Source organism: Sorghum bicolor, chromosome 1, assembly GCF_000003195.3.
Source record: "Sorghum bicolor cultivar BTx623 chromosome 1, Sorghum_bicolor_NCBIv3, whole genome shotgun sequence".
NCBI lineage: Eukaryota > Viridiplantae > Streptophyta > Magnoliopsida > Poales > Poaceae > Sorghum > Sorghum bicolor.
In genome coordinates this window covers 14,078,701-14,098,920 of record NC_012870.2, presented here as the reverse complement: position 1 = coordinate 14,098,920, position 20,220 = coordinate 14,078,701, and the positions used below count along the sequence as shown (strand labels likewise).

At 44.0% G+C, this 20,220-nt stretch overlaps 2 protein-coding genes across 2 annotated transcripts; one reads left to right on the top strand and one right to left on the bottom strand.

Moving 5' to 3' along the window:
• Positions 8,667 to 10,457, top strand: LOC8064505. The gene has a single exon (XM_002466781.2). It carries the CDS (start codon positions 8,719 to 8,721, stop codon positions 10,288 to 10,290), a length of 1,572 nt encoding a protein of 523 aa, XP_002466826.2. The 5' UTR covers positions 8,667 to 8,718; the 3' UTR covers positions 10,291 to 10,457.
• LOC8064504 (LOB domain-containing protein 38) lies at positions 15,565 to 18,236 on the bottom strand. Its single transcript, XM_021447185.1, has 2 exons — positions 17,504 to 18,236; positions 15,565 to 16,765 (listed from the first exon to the last, which is right to left on the bottom strand). The coding sequence occupies exons 1-2, from the start codon at positions 17,685 to 17,687 to the stop codon at positions 16,206 to 16,208; spliced, it is 744 nt and encodes a 247-aa protein (XP_021302860.1). The 5' UTR covers positions 17,688 to 18,236; the 3' UTR covers positions 15,565 to 16,205.

The following is a 20,220-nucleotide window of genomic DNA, read 5'->3' as shown; positions in this document are numbered from 1 at the left end:
TACTCACTGGATCTCTCAATGCCACTATTTTTTTTCTACAACACAACTTCACGCGTATTTCATTAAATACGAGAGGTGCCGAAAGAACGGTAAAGAGAACATAACTGTGGGAAAGCCGCCATAGATACTGGTTACAAAACCACAAAGAGTGGTTAAGAACCTAGACGACAACACCATGATGGGCTGCCAGTTTGCCTCATGGCATCAAGATGGATGAGCAACATCCCCATGGGCCCCTGATAACGTCTAAGGCCTTGTTTAGATGCAAAAAGTTTTGGGATTTTGACACTGTAGCATTTTCGTTTTTATTTGACAAATATTGTCTAATTATAGAGTAACTAGGCTTAAAAGATTCATCTCGTGATTTACAAGTAAATTGTGCAATTAGTTATTCTTTCTACCTATATTTAATACTTCATGCATGTGCCGTAAGATTCGATGTGATGGGGAATCTTGTAAAGTTTTGAGTTTTTGGGTGTATCTAAACAAGCCCTAAGTCCCACTCCCACCATATACGCAGCCAGCCAGTAGAACAGAGCAGCCAATCCTAGAGTCCTGGCCGTACGACAACATGGCAGCCATTGCCACCCAAAACAACCATTCTTAACTTTCTTTGTTCATTTGTCTTAAACAATCCAATTCCTTTGAAGCATTCCCCCAAAATCCTTCTTGTAACTAACTAAAAACTGGATTTCATATAAATATCATGATAACCATCCAACAAAACTAGATATAGATGTATAATACTTGTGAAGTCCACGATTCGCTTTAAGTTCGAAGGGTTCTTCTAGCCATCGACTAAGTCCAATAATGGTATCTCCACAGAGGTTTTCACAACTTAAACGTGGCAGAGGACTACATCTTTCTAGTGGAGGATCTCTTAAATTTCTATTTTCACTTATCTCCACCAATTTCATGAGTTTGACAACACGATCAAATGACACAGATAGAACTAATAAATTCCAGTGGTAATCACATGCTGCTATAGTGGCATCATAAGAGGCACCATCAAATAGATATAGTTTTATCTACAATAAGTATACTACAAATTAGAAACTTGCATTCCCACCAAAAACAAAAGAACAATTAACAAAATTAATTATATTTGAACATATGACCTTTTTCAATGGCTGGGAAGCAAGAGTCACATCTAGCTAAAGTTGCTGATGAAAAGATCATCAAGATCATACTAGCTTCATCAAATTCAGCAACAAATTCTGAACCTTTCCACATCTGGTCACCATCAGCTATTAAACAGAATAGCTTGATGCATAAGAACAATTTAAAAATGAGCTCATAAGAACCATGCTTTGGTCTGTAAAATTAATTTATAGGTTTCTTTTACAGTGTATTTAACTGTCCACATTGGGATTAAAGCCTTGTGAAGATCTCATAAAAAATAAGGAATAAGTATAACATAGTGTTAGTACTTAGAGAGAAAGAAAGATAAAAAATTGTTACTTTTTCAAAAGACAATAGCAACACGTTTTGTTTTATAGTTTCCAAAACAAATGTTCGATAAAAATATCACACGCTAGTGAATTTTTACATACTTTTATTTCTGAATAAGGGAGATTGCAAAGATCACATGGTTTGCTTTTTCCAGGTTTAGGTTAGCAGTCTCAGTTAGAATCTCATGATCCAAACACTTTGTCTAGCTAGCTAAAACCTAAGGGCATGTTGTAAAGGTGTAATCTTTCTTGATCTTGCCCATTGTTGTAGTTAAGGCTAGAATACATGTGTACGTTAGAGTAGCCCAAAGTTGAGTTTTTTTAAATGCAGAAGCTTTAGTAATTTTAACAAAGTGCAGGAACACACAAGAGATCAAACATGGAGCCCATGGAGTTACTACCATCGACGGAGGCGATGCCGACCACTGCCTGGGAGACCTGCGCCACAAGCCTCCTAGTTTATGTGTCGATTAACATATTTGCCTAGCGAGGTATCACCACAGCACTAGGGAGTCATTGGAGCACTAGGGGAGGTGGAACCATGCAGGCAGGTTCCAAGGGTGCTCAGTCAGGGTGATAGGATTGACATCCCTCTACTTAGCCGGCGACATGCCGAGACCAGAATCACACCCTGGCTCCACCATGGTGGTGTACAAATTGGGAGATTGGGGTTTCTCGAATCTCTAAAGAGATAGGATTGGGGTTTAGAGAGAGAGACTCCGTAGAGCAGTTCAGAGTTTTGAGAGAAGCGAGCAGACTAGAATCATAAATCGTACTCCCCTGGGCCCTGACATTCCAATCAAACAACCAGCCCTTTACTAGGAATTTTTCAAAAGAAAAAGCTCTTTGCTAGGGTACAATACAGCCCAAACCTACAAACAGTCAAAAGTACAGAGGCATTACAGCCCAAACCCACAACCGGTAAAAAAAGTGGTTTCTTTCTTTCTTCTTCTTCTTCTTCTTTTAAAAGGCTGAGCTTTATTGATTAGGAAGGGTTACATCATTTACCACCGAGGACTTGTTTGGATGAAGTGGTTTTGAAAAAAACTATAGTATCACAAAAATATAGTTTAAGCCAAAAGGACATAAAGTTATGGTTTACAAAAAAATTGGTCATGAGTGGAATTTCTAAAACTCCAAAAAGACTATAATTTGACAAACTCCATAGTTTTTAGAGGCTACAAGATTTGTTGCATCTAAATACCTAGTAGCTTTTAAAATCAAAAATATTTTATAAAACTATAATATTTACCCAATACTTTAAAAATACTTTGCTTCAAATAGACCCTGAAATCTTACAGGAAAATTAGGTATTGATGACAAAGCTTTAGGGCATCTCTTATAGTTTGGCAAATGACTTCCTATCTATAATTTTTTTTAGCAAAATAAGGAACTCCAACACTTTAACATCTCAAATTCCTCATCTTTTCTAAGAGCATCTCCAACCGGTTAGCAAAATTTGTTTCCCAAATCATGTTGTTTGCCAACTCCTAAAATAATATGGGGAGTAAAAAAAGATCTCATCTCCAACAGTTTGGCGAATTTTATTTTCAAAAACCTAAAAACCCGCTAACGAAACGAAGAGTCCTACTAAGCGAACAAAGGGCCCGCTAAGCATAAGAAAAAAGACCAATGCTAAGCACGGAGCCCACACGTATATTTGCGCGCTAGAGAGAGATATGTCAAGTTGAAAAAGATGGGGAATTGAGATGCCAAACTGTTGGAGAAGATTTTTCTTTTGCTAAAAAAATTATGGATGAGAAGTTATTTGTCAAACTGTTAGAGATGCTCTCTTGACATATCTCTCTATCTAGCATACAAATATGCGCGCGAGCTCCATACTTTGTATTGGTCTTTCTTCTCATGCTTACCGGGACTCTTCATTTGCGTAGTGGAGCTCTTCGTTTTGTTAGCGGATTTTTGGGTGGAAATAAAATTTGAGAGATGAGATTTTTTTTTATATTATTTTAGGAGTTGACAAATAACAAGATTTGAAAAATAAATTTTGTCAAACGGTTGAAAATGCTCTTCAAGCACCCAAATGCTGGGAGGCGGGCGTCCGTTCCATCGAACGCATACACGCGGACGCACGACCCGTGCAGCTGTATCGTTAGTTTTTTTTCTTTTGGCGGCACTTTTTTTTCTATGAATTACTTTGTCATAAACTATTTTATGTTTTTTTAGCAACTCCAACAGTTTTCTTGTTTTTTTGCTAAAACTCTTAAAATATCCTATCCAACAGTTTGACAATTGGGTTTAACATTAATAGCAAGTTTGACAATTGGGTTTAACATTAATAGCAAGTTGGTAAATTTTACTCCTTTCTTGATATTTATGCCTGGAATAGGCTTGACATTCTGCATACGTGCGCTTTTATACCAAACTGACAATCTGATGCTTCTTTGTTGATCTCTGAAACCAATAGAATTTTTTTGCCAAGTAAAAATTGACAAACACTTGGGGATGCCCTTTTTTCCCTCTTCATATCGTTTTGGGAGTTGACAAATAACAATATTTGTCAAACAAAATTTGTAAAACTGTTGGAGTTGCTCTTCGTGGCCCACATTAGGCATTCAGCTCTTGTCTGGCCAGAACCCTTGTCTTGCTCTCGCTAAACTGAAATAGTTTACTTATTTGTTCGGAACCTATTTTTGTTAAACTGTGTATTAAATAGGATACTTGCACTCGCACACATTAAAAAAACATTTCAATGCCTACGGGACTTGTTAAGACATGCCACTATTATAGAAGTATTTTTTTTTTTTGAATCAACGCGGGAGGGTTAGCCCACCTAAAGGATGATTTATTGATCTAAGCCAGTTGGCTCATCTATTTTATAGAAGTACTAAGGACATGATAATGCTACGGGACCATTACAAAACAGGGCTTTGTATTGCACCTAGCACAAGTATATATTGGGAAATTTGAAAGCATTTTAGGTTTGTTCTAAGTCGAACTATTATTAGTGGCCTCTTGCAAGTACTTCCCATATTATATTGCAATGCTCCAAACGAATTTTCATTGTACCGTTGAATACACAGACGACGCCACTAAGTGTTCCCTGCAGTGCTTTTAGTATCTTTAGTAGTTTGTCATTTGATCTTAATTCATTGGTATAAAGCGGCCAGGGTTATATGTTTTTTTTTTGAGGGAACAGGAGGGGTTTGACCCCCTACTGTAATTTTATTAACATTATATTTACAGATTACAAAGAGAGATTTATATAAATGTGTGATGCACGATTTACTTAGAATCCAAGGTTTGTACGATTTATTTCAATTTGTTGATCATGACTGTGCCATGTGGCTCCAAGGCAACACACTGCTCATACCACAAAGAGGATTGCGGAACAATTCCCATGGCTTGGAAATATGAAATCATAGTTTATTTTTTTGATTCCGTTCAATGCACAAACATAATAATTATTATTTTGTTTCCAGTACAGCGCACGGCTAGTTGTCCTAAAACTAAATCACATCCACATCACTATCATCGCATATGCACACGATTGACCATTTGTGTTTGTCTCTTCACTTTCTCAAATCAGAGTAGCTTCAGCGCTGCCTCAAATGAAGCCACCAAGTTTTGGCTAAAAAGGAGCTGTAGAAAGGGCATTGCCGCATCGGATACACCGTCATCATCTGGATGATTTCCTCAGAAATGACAAGATAGAGGACATGAGAAAGCGTTGCTGGTTTAATAAATGTATATATAATATATATATGGAACGTCACAAAATTAAACAAATCAAGCAAGAAAAGGGGAAAAAATGTTAGAGTTCTATCTAACAGCTGTAGATCCAGGAATCCACCCTGTGGCATTACTGTCATATCTATTCGTGTTTAAACATGCATGTCTCCCATGCATAGTTACCATCCAACATGCGACCTTGTGAACGTAAATCTGCTTCTAAATTTCGGGTTCATCAGTTTTGTTCGCTTGTGTGTAGATAGAGTTGCTTCGAATTGGTCACACCGGCCACGATGTATGATGTGTAGATATTTATTAGTTTCTCTCGAAGACGGTTATGAACCTCTATGCAAAATGGATTTGTAGTGACGTATGGAATAAGCAGATTTATTGATGTGAACTAGCTAGCTACGTGTAGTTCATCACCCATGACGATCGACATAATCATAAAGAGTTCCTGCTTAGCAACTAATTAAAATTACTTATTTATTTGCTCCCGCCAATTGTTATCTATCCATAATAGCGGATGCTGGTAATTTGAATGTCAATTTGAGGGTATTTTAATTTAAAAATTGATAATGGGATAAGATAGTAACTTAGATTTTTTTAGCGATTACTTAGATTATGTATCATAAAGGTAGGATGGGTAATTTAGATGTGAATTTTATGGGTTACTTTAAGTTATTTTTCATAGTGGTAGAGGTGGGATTAGCTTTTTAGAAACATAATATATCCAATGGTTGTTGTTATCAAGGTTGATTAGAGTTTACCAAATTTAAAGCCAGGTCTTTCTGACTTAATTTATTATATCATCAAAGTGCACAATTGTTTATCATAAGATGCCATATGGCAACTTTTATTTATCTATAAGACCCACATTTAGAGTAGCTCTAGAATATGATGTATAGATTAAGTCTTGGGCTACCCTGTTGTATTGGACTTCAATTTCCGGTAGTGTGTGGACTTCAATTTCAATCCAGAATTCTCCGGCGTTGGAATCCAAGTCGATTATAGTTGTTTAATGGAGCAAGTTGCACCAAATTAGGCCACTTGACCAATTCAAGGTCACAAACATATATACCAGATAAACAATATAATTAATTTGGTTTCTCACCTTGAAGTGTTTTGGAAAGACTAAGACATCGAGTAACAACCAAAAGATGATATTTGGACGTATTATGGACCTTGTCAAAGCTTCAAAGCATGCATGATAGAGACGTCAGGGTCCCTTCCTTCTCCTTACTTTCTTCCCCAATCTTGTCTGATATTCACATCATCATACTAATAAATCAATTGCCAATATGTTAATAATGAAGTAATCACGATGAATTCATATATACACAGACACCTAAACTCAGATTTTCATATGTGCAAATATAGGGTATGCTGAGTTATTTTGCTGCTTTAATCTACACATGGAATGTTATTATTAGTTTGTATAAGTTGCAACATGTTTTGGTTTTGTGTTAAGTAAACATCGCGACTTCGTTTTTAACACCAGCTGAATGTGAATCCATTGTGATGGTGTATTTTTAAACACGCTTCCTAGATTTTAGTTGACTGAAATCTAAGGAGCTTTCAGGCGACGACGCCCACACCCGAGCTCCCGCGCGCCCGCACCCCCACCGGAGTCGAAGAAGAAAAGAGATGGCTGCATGGAAGAGGAGCTAGCCGGCGTTGGAGACTAAAAGTTCGCCGTTGCTAGTGTTCTGGTAAGGCAAGTTTTCCAATTCCGGCGGGCTTAGAAGAGATTTCAGGGGAGGGAGAGTAAGGTCGGCCAAGTGGTGGGGATGCTAGCCGGGCAGTTTAGGGGCGTTGGCAGCGATGGAGGCGGCCAGGCCAGGTTGAGGTGAGGGCGATGATGGATATGGCAGCGAGGTGAGGGGGAGGGGAAGAGGGAGGCCGTCGCGACCATAGTAGCGTCTCGCCAGAGCTCTAGCGAGACTCTATCGCACCGTGGCAGGGCATACGGGCCTGGCAGCGGCTGGCGTAGACACGAGGAGGAAGAAACCGCGCGGACACAACATGGAAGATGAATAGTGCGCACGTAACCCTAGCCACATGATGATGATCTGACAACTCTGCATCATCACATGGGAGAAACCCATTTTCAGTCACTTGTATTACAGCGATTCCCATTTAAACTCTCACATCCGTGGCAACTCTCATGTTTAAAATAATTGAAGTCATATGTATGAGAAGCAGCCGTTTTCTATTAGCAGAGATAGGCATCTACCAATCTCTGTCAAATAACCGCTGTTGATGGGCATTTATAGAGACAGGTCCCTTACAATGTCGTCTCTATTATATTATTATTATTTACAGATGTGGGTGAGTTACCATCTCTACTAATGGTTTGATGTAATAATATACATGACTATTGGCAATACCACGTCATGTCTCCGTTATGCTCAATATAAGTAGGCTTGACGAAATGATTCGAAGTGTCAAGCGATCGATCGAGTCCCAAATGGAAGTCCAAGGAAATTTAAAAAAAAAAATAGGTGACCGAGTGTACATCCTCACGCACGGTAGATGGAAGGCTTTGATGCGTCTTGACGCAACATAACATAGCGTCCTAGATTTCAAGGACCCCTTTGAGATCTGACAAGAATAAACAAAAATGTGCGTACCCTGGACGAGACGCTAACAAAAACACTAGACTGGTAGGTCTGTCGCCTGTAGGTCACTTTCTGTTGAACGAAATCCGTGAATGAAAAGGATATGTCTTTGTTAGTCTAGTCATGGCTCAAATTATATATGCGCAGCGCAGGAAGTTCAAATTTCAACTAGATCTTACAGTAGTTCTATGCATGCGATTCTCGTGGATTAAACTATAAAAGAGGAATGTTGTTTTGAAAACTGTTGAAGTTTCGAATTCACCTATTTATGCTCCAGTAAAATTTAAAAGAAAAACAGTCGTCTGATCTAATCCATCATCATAAGTTATCATATTCAATTACTCATCATACATAATTACATAAATTTTTAAGGAGCTGTTTGGCGTAGCTATGGCTCCGCCACTGCAGAGCATTGTAACGACACTGTAGCATGAAACTAGTAGAATTCATGGCTCTGTCGGCTCCTCATCTTGCTAGTTTATTTTTCATCTCAAGGCAGCAAAATGACTCCTTGCGAAAATAGCAAATAATAGTGTTACATTGAACCGGAGGAGCAGCCGAAATCCCCAAAAGCCAGACCAAACAGTGTTCTCTTGTTTTGCCCCAAATAGTCCTTTAAATAAAGAAAAACTGAATCTGCTCTAAATCCCAAATTACTTGGTCAAGCCAAAGGGCGTCTGTCGTCAGACCCTGTGTTAACTTTCAGACCAAGAAATTTTCAAGTAAAGCACGATTTATATACTCCTTTCCCTCAGAAACGATTTATATATATACTCCTGTGTATAACCAAAAAATTCAGCAAACCCCAGGCTTTTCCATGTAATATCATCAGCCAGGTAAGTCCTGAGTAGCCCTCTTTATCAGCAGCTTCCATTTGTAAAGCTCCCAAGAGTCCAATCAAAGATCACAACGCGTTCACTGTTTGCACAAGCAACAAACAGCCAGTTCATGACATCATGCATCCCGGCCTCCTCCATCCTTCTTCTTCTTCTTCCTCTCCCGCAGCCCGAACCCTTTATTTATACTCTGCTCACCCACCTCATGGCATGCTCATAGCCCACCTGGCAGCAGAGCACGAAGCATTTCACTTCACCACCATCGATCTTCGCCGTACCGGCCTCCAGCTAAGGGCCGCCGTGTGCCGGCCTGCCGGGCAGCATATCCACCCACCCATCATGGCGCTCAAGCGCAAGGCGTGTCCGAGCTTGGCCGACGGCGACCATATCCTCGCGTCGTCGACGTCGACGCCCCTGGGCACCGGCGCCGGCAACAGCTTTACGCCCGCAGCGGCGGCGGCGATGACGGAGTCGTCGTGGGCAGAAGCGGCGGCGGGGGCGGTGGTGGCAGCGCAGCGGGCCCGGAAGCGGTTCGTGGGCGTGCGGCAGCGGCCCTCCGGCCGGTGGGTGGCGGAGATCAAGGACACCATCCAGAAGATCCGGGTGTGGCTCGGCACCTTCGACACCGCCGAGGAGGCCGCCCGGGCCTACGACGAGGCCGCCTGCCTCCTCCGCGGCTCCAACACCCGCACCAACTTCTGGCCCCGCGCCCGCGCCGCCGCCGGTGCTGTCGTCATGCCCCCGCCGCCCCACCACCAGCTGGTGGCGCCGCCGCCTGCTGCGCCGTCCGCTCTGCCCTCCAAGGTCACCAGCCTCCTCCTCCTCCGCCTCAAGAAAGCACGCACTGCAAGTGCAAGTGCGGTCACACAGGAGGTGCCATCAGCGCAGCACCAAGGCCAGCAAGGGTACGGCGCCGGCGCCGGCGCCGTCCCCGAGGAGTACAGCTTCCAGGTCGACGACTTCCTCAGCTACGACAGCACCACCAGCGACGTGAAGCACGAGGAGGGGTCCACCTGCTCCCAAGAAACGGAGGGCGGCGACGGCGACGAGGAGGAGGAGGTGGTGGCCTGCAAGGAGGAGGACGAGGCGCCGCTGGACTTCGGGTTCATGGACAAGCGCCCGTCATCAGCTGGTGGTGAGGGTGAGGCTGACAACAACGCGGGGCTGCAGTACTCGCCGTTCGAAATGGTGGCAGCCGCCGACCTCGGTGACGACGACGACGGGTTGGAGATGGAGCCGCCGCCTACTTATGCAGCAGGCGAGGGCGAGGGCACCGGCGACGGCGAGCCGTCGACCGCGATCCACGAGGTGATGAAGAGGATGAAGTACGAGAGGAAGATTTCCGCGTCGCTCTATGCGCTCAGCGGGGTGTCGGAGTGCCTCCGCATGCGCATCGGCGACGGCGGTGGCAGTGCTGCTGGGAAGCGCGAGCTGGCGCTCTCCGGCCTGAGGGACGCGTGCAGGAACAAGAGGCAGCAGCAGGAACAGGGACGGCGACAACAAGTAGAAGACAAGGAAGGTAACGTCGTTGGCCATGAGGAGTGCTCGAGCTGCAGCAACAGCTTCTCGTCGGAAGCGACGAGCTCTTCGCCGGAAGCAACCAACGACGACGACTCCCCGCAGGAGGCGAAAGCAGTAGACAACAGTGACATGCTTCTCTGGAGCTCCCTTGATCTGCCTCCTATCTGCTGAAAGTTTATATTGTTATAGAAGAATGATAAGATTTAGAATCATTGAGTATTTATTAGAATTATTTATGATATTGTTTGCCACAGGATAGAAGGATAGATATAGATACATAAGAAGCCCTTTTATGGTCACATAGTTTGGCTTACTTTCTATAATCAACTATTGATCACTGCAGCGCCAGGAAGTGACACTTTTTACTTCCAGAATCATCAATAAGATTTTAATTTAACTACATGGACTAATTATCATCTATGGTTACAACATTGTTGCAGTGTTCATGTGACAATTCATATAATGCTCATGTTTTGTTATGTATACTGCACACTACTGGAAACTGAGTCTTTGCCTAGTGCCAGAGGTTTTGCCGAGTGCCAAACGTCGGGTGCCCTGTTGTAGACACTCGGCAAAGATTTTTTTTCAAAAAAAATATTTTCTTTGCTGAGTGCCGCGCTGCTAGACACTTGGTAAAGCCACTGTTAACGGCGAAACAATCGTGACAGAGCCTTTTCTTTGCCGAGTGCCCGACAAAAGGCACTCGGCAAGGAGGTCTTTGCCGATATTTTTTTTGCCGAGTGGCCTTTGTCAAGTGCTGCACTAAGCCTTTGCCGAGTGCAATTAGGCCTTTGCCGAATACTTGGGGCACTAGCAAAGGCCCAGTCTCCTGTAGTGGCACTAACATTTGTCAGCAACTGATGCTTGGCAAATACCTATGACTACCGTTGTGGAACTGACGATGATATCCATGTTTCCCTAGCAGTTGTATGGTACAACGTACCGGCATTCAAACCTGGCTGATCACCGGTGGTTATAGGATACAACTAGCTAGTACTTATTTCATAATTAAACAGGCGGGAATACATGTCAAATGAGCATACATGTCACAGTTAGCTACACCAAAATATATATATATAGCAATTTGCAAGTATCACGTACAAATCTATACATCAAGTTCTAGTCACAAAGCCCATACGTTAAGTCGTAACCATAACTCCATACATTAATTTTGACAATACTCCCTCCGTCCATGAAAAAAAAATCAATTTTTAGAATCCGTGCCAGTCAATTTCTTTTAAGTTTAACTAACTTTATAGAAAAGAGTAACAACATCTATGACTAAAATGCGCATCATACAAAATATATTCTATGATAAATTTAATAATACTAATTCGATACCATAAATCTTAGCATTTTTTCTAGAAATTTAGTGAAAGTTTAAAAAATTTAACTTAAGACAACTCTAGAGATTGACTCTTTCATGAACGGAGGAAGTGAAATTTGGCATCCGATGTCACTACCCTCTATAGAACCTGTTGAGTTGATCTTGAAGTGCGAATAACTCAGATAGCAGCAACTCACTAGTGGGTAAACAAATCTACCATAGAAACAATAGGTGTATTAAAATTCTAACCACAATTCCATACAACAATTTAAACCTATCATATATATGAAAACATAAGATGCATAGAAAACATAAATCATACAAATGTCAACATATCCCCAACAAGGTTCGTTCACGTCATCTCCAATGCATGCTTTAAACAAACTCACTACATAGAACTCACAATGATCGTTGCCACGTGAAAGAAACTCACTATATAGAACCAACAATGATCATTACCATGTAAAAGTTACATGTGAGTTCCCAAAAGGGGATTAAATTGGTTATTACGGAACCTGAATAATAATACATGTGTCAGGTGTGGAGATCCAAGACAACACCTATCCACCCCTCGTTCAGTTTTTATTTAAATTTGACTATATTTTCAAAAAAAAAATACTGTTGGCCTCCTCTATCAAAGAGAAAAAAATATATTTCTGGTTACACCTCTGACATGTTAGTCATGACCCCCTCCCCCCTCAAAGCAGAGCCCGACGTTCTCATCTGCCTAAGGAACCCATGGTACAATCGAGTAGAACATTCCTACTTGGCACATATAAAACATATGGACATACCATGTGCTTTGTAGCACCCATGTATGCCATATGGCACATGTCCACATCCCTAACCAGTGGCGAATCCAGCTCGAAAAATGACGACCTAGGGCGGACTTATACTCTAAAATTTTGACAAAATCAATGGCAATATAAGCTAACAAATTCCATAAGTTGCTTTGGCAACATAATCATTTGACCAATATTAAAGTTTTCAGCATATATTTTCCACATCAAAATTAGAGAAGTTTATTCCTTAAATTAAGAGAAGCCATACATACCTAATAGTTCTAAACTGACTTCACCAAATCATTCGATGATTCATCCTTAATCAAATTTTAAACAATTAACTATGTGAAAAGGGCAAATAAAAAATGAAGATACCTGCAGTCCGACGCAGGTTCTTAGGTTTCGCAAGTTTGTGAATTAGCGAGAGAGACGACCAAAAAGTCAGAAGTCGAGAATAGCGAGAAACGTGAGAAAAGTCGATCGTATTCTTATTGCGTTTTGTGGGCTGTGATTTTCTATACGGGCTGAACCACACATGATAGTCCAAAATGTCTAAGTTGTCTTCAACCTCCGTCGGATACTTTGGGAGCCTCTTTTTATTTTGCACTAATATTTAAAATTCCCATAGAGTGTCAGATCAGCCCCAAGAGGACCTAGGGCGGCCGCCCTGGCTCGCCCTAGTGGTGGATCCGCCTATGTCCCTAACCTACTAAAGCTCAGCATTGACACCATTTAATTTTTAATGTCTCACGACTCATATCCCTCACGGTGAGTGAAACACAAGCACTCTCGCCAATCTACTTTCAGACACTTCTCTTAAATGGGTTAACCCGTTGTTAATTAGTGATATGAACTTTACAAGTTTTATATGTGGTTAACCTCGTACATGAAACATATATGTATGGGCTTCCATGTTTCTAATTAATTTGTAAATTTGTTTATATCAGAATATCATATTAATTTTGTTCCTAACGTCATGATCACTTGCCTTAAACGTGCATTAGACCCTTATATCTTCATAAAACTCTCCCGTGAGCTGTTTGATTACAAGTAGTCGCTATCTCCTATATATCATAGACTTTGAATGCAAACCATGTTAGATATACATATTAATTCCGTAGTAGGGTCATTCATTTTTCAGAAAGTCATTATTACATTTCGAATATTTGACCACATGATTATTCTAAGGCTAATATTTTTAATGCAAAGATAAACATGCTTAGAGTCGTTGCTAAGAAATTTGTATTCTTATGCGGTATCTACATATTTCGGTCTTTTGCAAATCTGTGCTTGAAATGCGCATGAAAACCAGGGAATAGTTATACATATGTTGTCTTGAGCACATTTCTTAGTCGAGACCCTTAGATCAAGGAAAACATATCGCTAAAATCCAAATCTGTCTATTGGGATTCTCTGCACTATTTGCGCTGTCTTGAAAAAAAAAAGGTTTTTTCACAACTAGTGAGCTGAGGTCCGCTCATGTGTGTTTCTGAACTGGTCAGGACAGATTATTATTGGTGTTTTAGGGACGACACAAAAAAAAATGCTTTTTTTAGAAGCGGGTGTTCCAACTGTATCTAACTATGAGCGAGTATGTCTAGTTTCCTATGAGTATTTTTTTTTAGAAGCGGGTGCTCCAACTGTGTCTTATTAAGTTTTCTCAACTAGTAATGTATTATTGAGGCCAATGGAAAGTTTGACTTACACATTGATGGTAAATTAAGACTCATTCTGTTAACTAACGTGGCCCCACCTCTTTCTTCACCTATGGGCTAATTGCTTAGTGAGACACTGTGCCTTAATTTTGTTCAAGAAATCATAGGATCCTAGTACTAGTATTTAGGAACGTATAGGGAGAAACATCAGTAAACAGCTCTAGAAGAGAGAACCAAGTTTACGCATGGAGGAGGAATGGAAGAAATTCAAGCTGGGCCGCGCGTATATATGTCGCGGATGCAAACACATAGGTAATAAACCATCATGGGCCGGACAACCCAAAACACAGCCTAGTAGGACTTCGTTCGGGCCATGTGAACAGGCCTCACTTAGTTCATGCTTTTAATTACAACAACCATGAACATCCCTAAAAAACAAAAAAAATACAACCATGAAGATGAAGAAGAAAACTTCCAACGACAAGACTGGCATGGAGCTACTAGCTTAGCAGGGTTCAACAAAGAGAGCGAAGCAACAACTTCAACGAAGAAGAAGCAACCTGGTCCCACATGCAGAGCTCTAATTTGGAAATAAGGGGAGACACACCTAGGATGGAAAAGGAAAACCCCTCCATATGAAAACCAAATAATTATTTAAATTATTTCTACATGGATTTCTCACCCTGAAAAAAGAACCAGGGATTTCGAAGAGGATTTGAGTTTCTAAATTAGCCCCGAAGATTTTCCGAAATTTAGGGCACGAATTCGGACCCACGTAACGTGTCATTCATTCGTTCAAGGGGTAAAAGTTTTTCAGTGACAAATTTCCAATCGTTTCTACCGAGAATCTGGACGTGTAGCATCTAGCATCCCTGATGGTTTGGGTGGGCGACGACGGTGACTGATGCTCAATTGCTCATCCCTTGCTACAACACTCAATTTGTTTGCTTGAGTTTATCAGTCGAATTTGTCAAATTTGTCAGTCATTTAGTAAATTAGGAAACAATATTTTCTGATACGATTGCTAAAAAAAACTTTCTGATGCTGGTGGCGGTGGAGGATGTAGCACTGCATGCAGAGCAGAAAAGCACTGTTATTATTGGTTGCAAACATGCAACTGAGTGCCTCCAGACCTCTGATAGATCCGGTGCGGTCGATGTTTGGCAAGTGCAAGTTGGTTGACTGAATGAAACTGCAGGTTGTAGTTGGTGATGGCGTGGCATGCCGCACTGTCCTGAATCCAATTCTGGCCTGTCTCTTCGGCGTCGCTAGAGCTGGTTTCAGCTGGCTCTCTCACATGCAAACATTACGCGCACCTGAATTCTATTTCCCCGGGACACTATATATTATGGCCACACTATTTATAGAAGAAAAGAGACCATATATCAAAAAAAAAATATAATCGAATTATGGGCACACTATTTATATGTTTTTCCATCTCACCATCGGTAGACAAGGAAAAGAAAACAAGTAGCCCAGCAATATGAGACAAATACCATATATATCGAATCATGGCCACCATGTCGTATGTTTTTCCATCACCATCCGGTAACGAGAGAAAAAACAAATAGCCCAACAATATCAAGACAAATATCATTTACAGCGATTCATAACCACCATGTATGTTTCTTCATCACTATCAGTAGAACAGATAGCCCAACAATATCAGACAAGTAACATATGTATAGCGAATCATGGCCATTTTCCATCACCATATATATATCGGTAGAGAGACAAGAGAGAAAAAACAATTAGCCCAGCAATATGAGACAAATAACAATCCCGATCGATGAGGTGATTGGTTGACTTTGACTTGGTGTTTAACGATAGCCAGAAGGCAGGCATCCATGCCGCAATACTAGCTCATAGGAATCAATGTTTTTGTTGACCCTACGTGTCTTGACTAGACTAGAGACAAAATGTTGGGTCCAAATCATCTCCTGAATACTCGGGGGGTGCCGGATCACGTAGCAAGGTGCCGAGGCAACCGAATCATCAATTAAAATTAAGAAAAAAAAACTCGTTAATTCACCCAATTAACAGTGCTAATCGGCGAGTTTCTTCTTTACTACTTTTCACAAGCATTTTCACATGCCAAAAAAAAAACGTCGATTAACCAACACCCATTGATCATCCCTGCAACTAATCACGTAGCACACGTACACCCTGGCCCTGCCCCCATCACGAGATGAACGACTCTCTCTCTCTCTCTCTCTCTCTCTCTCTCTCTGCACAGTTACATATCTTACAAGGAAGGAACAACGGAAACAGTTAATTACGTACGGAGAACACGATCGATGACGACGATGGTCGGTCAGTTAATTAGTTGAAGAGGTTTAGCAGCGCGGGGGTGGTCCGGGCCTCCGCATGATCACCGCCGGTGACGGGCTGGTGGTCCTCGCACGTCGTCGTGGCGGAGTACTCGTCCGACGCGCCGCCGCCCAGCAGCAGCCCACCTGCCAGCGGCGGCGGCGACAACGCCGGCGTCAGGCAGAGGTCGAGCTCGCACGACTGCAGCAGCCCGGCCGGCTGCTGCTGCTGGTGGCAGCCCGTGGGACGGACGACGACGCCGGCGCCGTTGACGACGACGTTCCTGCGCTTTCTGGACGGCGGCGCGGAGGAGGAGTTGTTCTCGTCGGGCGAGGAGGAGGAGGCGGTACCGGTGGCGAGGCCGACGACGACGTCGCCGTAGAGCCCGTCCATGTCGCGCTCCGTGAAGGCGGCGGGGACGGTGGAGAGCGCGCGGAGGGAGTCCCCGCGGAGGACGGCGTCGGCGGCGGCCTGGCAGAGGTCCCAGTTGCCCGTCCACATCAGGCCGATGGCGCCGCTCACCGGGTTGATGGTCCGCCCGCACGCTTCGTACAGCAGCGAACGGAACAGAGCTGCATTTAGGATATCCACAGTTCCATTATCCATTGTTAATTAATTAATCCGGTTTTGTGAACCTCATCAAACTGGCTCTTAATTCTAAAAAAAAGGCTACGGTAGCGTCCGCCCACCGGAGTTATTACCACTCAAAATTCACCACTAACAAATAAAAAAGATTGAAATTAGATCCCAATAATTAAGTAGCATATCTTGGAGTCGTCGGTTTGGTGAGGTAGCGTTGGGTTTGGGCCTGCTGGCAAAAAGATTCTGCAGCTTTGTGATGGGATGGGATGGCTTTTTACTTTTGTCCCATGGGGGCGTCGGAAGGCCGCGTAAAGTAACGCCATAAACAAAACATTGGTACGTACTGCTGCTGGGAGATACCTTTGTGGATGGATAGGTCACGTCTGTTCTCTGAGATTATCTGAATTTATTGACTATTTAGTAGTATTTTTTATCTCATAATAAATCAATGAACAGTAGCTGAACAAGTCATTTTTGGTCTGGATAGATGAAACCAAAGCTCGTCCTAAGACACTTGCAGGGAGTAATAAATCCTCAACTAAACACTACTTAAAAGATTGAACGAACTTCGTCGATCATCTACATACTACATGTGGATAACGTCAGAGAGTAAGCATATGATCGACTACTGATAACCATCAATCGTGCAACTTGGAAGGCGTATAGATGGAATGTGATGATGGAGCACCAGCGTAATAGTGAAGTAATAACAAAGTTAATTAATTTACCTGGGCGGTGGTGCAGCGGGACGGCGGCGAGGGAGGCGACGAGGCCCGCGCGGCCGAAGAACTTGGCGACGAAGACGGTGGCGTTGGCCTGCGGCTGCGCGCCGTGGATCCACTCGATGCTGGGCCGGAGCACGCAGGCGTCGCTGCACCCCTTGCGCAGGACGCGGCACCCGTTGCAGCTCATCTATCTATCCCGGCCCGGCCCGCTCTTGGATCTTCGTCTTCAAGCTCTCGATCTCTTTCGCCTTTTTTCAATTCGCTTCTAGCTCTGCTTGCTCCTGTCTCGATATATATAAGCTGCTAATAACGACTGAATATATAACTATCGAAGCCAACGACCACCGGCCGGCCGGCCGGCCGTGTGCTGCTCGAACGCCGCAAGCTGTCGGCAATGGCGGCGTGTGATGAAGGATATATCGGAGCAGCTAGCTACTAGCTAGCAGCCAATCGATCGGTAGCTAGCTAGCTTGCCGATGGCGAGGTGATGTCTCTATGCAGCAGCTACAGCTAGCTAACAATTAACTGATCGATCGATCCATGCGAGAAGCTTGGAGAACTAGGAGAGAAGGCAGCTAGCTGGTGGTTGGTTGCTTATATAGAGCCAGAGGAAGACGAAGGCAGAGGAAGAAGAGCAAGAGATCGAGGCGGCCGGCGGTCCCTCCGGAGTGGCAGGGGGCACAAATAAACGCTGAACAAGGCAGCTGCGGAGAAATTATTGGGCAGGGTTCCGTTCCGCTCCAATGACATTGGCGGTTATTGGCGCGCCTCCGTGTTGCCGCAACATCCCCCTGTCTGCTCCCATTGTCGCGCGCCCTCTCCCCAGGATCCTCTACGCAGGTAACACTACTCCTATCCGTCCATGCTCCTTATTAGACGCTGACCAAGGTGTAATCGATATGCTCTCAAAGAAAATATGCCAACGCCGCCTAATACACCGATGCTAGCTGGGGATCGATACTTGAAATTAAGCGCACAACAACCACGTACTACCATCGATGTCCATGCAAATGTGGGTTAGTTTTGTGAGAACAGCACCATTTCTATTCATTGTAGCTAGTGGCTCATTGTGAAATCATTTTTCTTTATACTCAATCAGCATTCAGGAATCTAGATGACTTGCATTGCATCTTACTTTTTTTTTCAAGGTCAGAGTTATTGCACGACCTAGCTCCACGCGTCTTCTTCCTAGCTAGCGACACATGTACCCTGCCTCCCTTGCCCTAGCCGTGACTACCTCGCCATTGGTCGCGCCACCCCACCTCTCGGCCCCGCCCACCCCCAACCTCCGCCGCGACCTTCCCCAGTCGTGTCCTCATCCTACCCCTACCGTACCACTGGCCGCCTCGCCACGCCACCCACCCCTGCCCACCCTAGTCACGACACCTCGCTGCCGAGCACGACGCGTGATAAGCGTACGTTTAGATGTCGTCTCCGGTTCCTATCCACAAATTCTGCACGTCGTACAATTGATAGCCCCTCTCTGTGTGGCTATATACCGCTACAACTGATAAGCGTTTAGACGTTGATAAATTGTGGGTACACACTTTGATTAGTTTGGGTGCCAACACACATGCTAGTCTGTAGGCTGTCCACGTCCTAACTACCACCGGCTTATTTGGAGTACACTTTGGGCGCATGGGTTGTGTACTAGTGTCATTGTGTGGGCATGCATGAACGCAACGCAATTTGCAACCCCCGGGCCGCGCGCTCTCGCGGTGATGCATAGGGAGCGCAAGTGCAGAGGATCCGAGCGTGTCAGTGCGGACGGTTTTGGCAGCGCTAATCTAGGCCGCGGAACAGGGTTTGTGGATAGGAACAAAGCGGAGGGAGGGAGGGAGCCGGGAGCCGACCGGCAGAATGGAAAGCGACGCGCGGCGGGGAGGGCGGATCGGAGGGTCCGTCCCGGTGGGGTGGGCATGCATGCCGCGAAATTATTATTATTTTTTTTAAAGAAAAGTCTCAGATTATATGAACACGAATGGATGTGCGACGTCCCCTGGCCCTTGGGTGCCGCCAAGGGCTGCTGCCGGCTCGGCTGCCATCGCCACCTCAAACCGGAGGCCGGAGCCTCTCTTCTTCTGTCTCTCTCGCCTTTTTAATTTCCTTCGCCCTGGCCTCTCTCTTCCGCCGCTTGCCCCTTCCGTTCCGTCCCTCCCTCGTAGCAGTAGACCCTTCACCAGGCTGGTGGTGGCCTCCATCGTATCCTCCTCGGTCGTTGGCGCCCCGGACCCACGTACGTACCTGGCGCGCTCATCACGCCACGCCACGCAGGTCCTACACCCATGCAACTTGCCGCGCCGACCCCGGGGTGCCTTTCGGCTATCTAGCTGCGTTAGTTTTCTTTTATATATCTTCGCGTCTGACGACTTACGGAGCTAGCAGCTAGTATGCCCTACCAGCCGCAACTTGCTCTATATATATATATATATATATATATATATATATATATATATATATATATATATATATAAAATCTGGACAGCGCCGAGCCTTTTGCATTGATCGAGCGTACCACGTCATCAATTCAGATGGCTCAGGGATGCATGGAGGGTCAGAGGCCGGGGGTGTGGACTGTGACGAGAAAGAGAGAGAGAGAGAGAGAGAGAGTGGCAGCAGGCATGCGCGGGCCATGGCATGCTGGCATGGCTGCATGCGTGCGTGCCGGTACGGTGGTGCGGCGTGACGTACGCCGCCGGGCAACGGGAATGGAATGGGAA

Bases quoted from the DNA above. Each gene is read 5' to 3' on its own strand.
- LOC8064505 (XM_002466781.2), top strand. From the start codon at position 8,719: ATGCATCCCGGCCTCCTCCATCCTTCTTCTTCTTCTTCCTCTCCCGCA.
- LOC8064504 (XM_021447185.1), bottom strand. From the start codon at position 17,687: ATGAGCTGCAACGGGTGCCGCGTCCTGCGCAAGGGGTGCAGCGACGCC. The intron at 16,766-17,503 runs GTAAATTAATTA...TCCTAAATGCAG, and splicing joins CCCGCTGCACCACCGCCCAG to CTCTGTTCCGTTCGCTGCTG.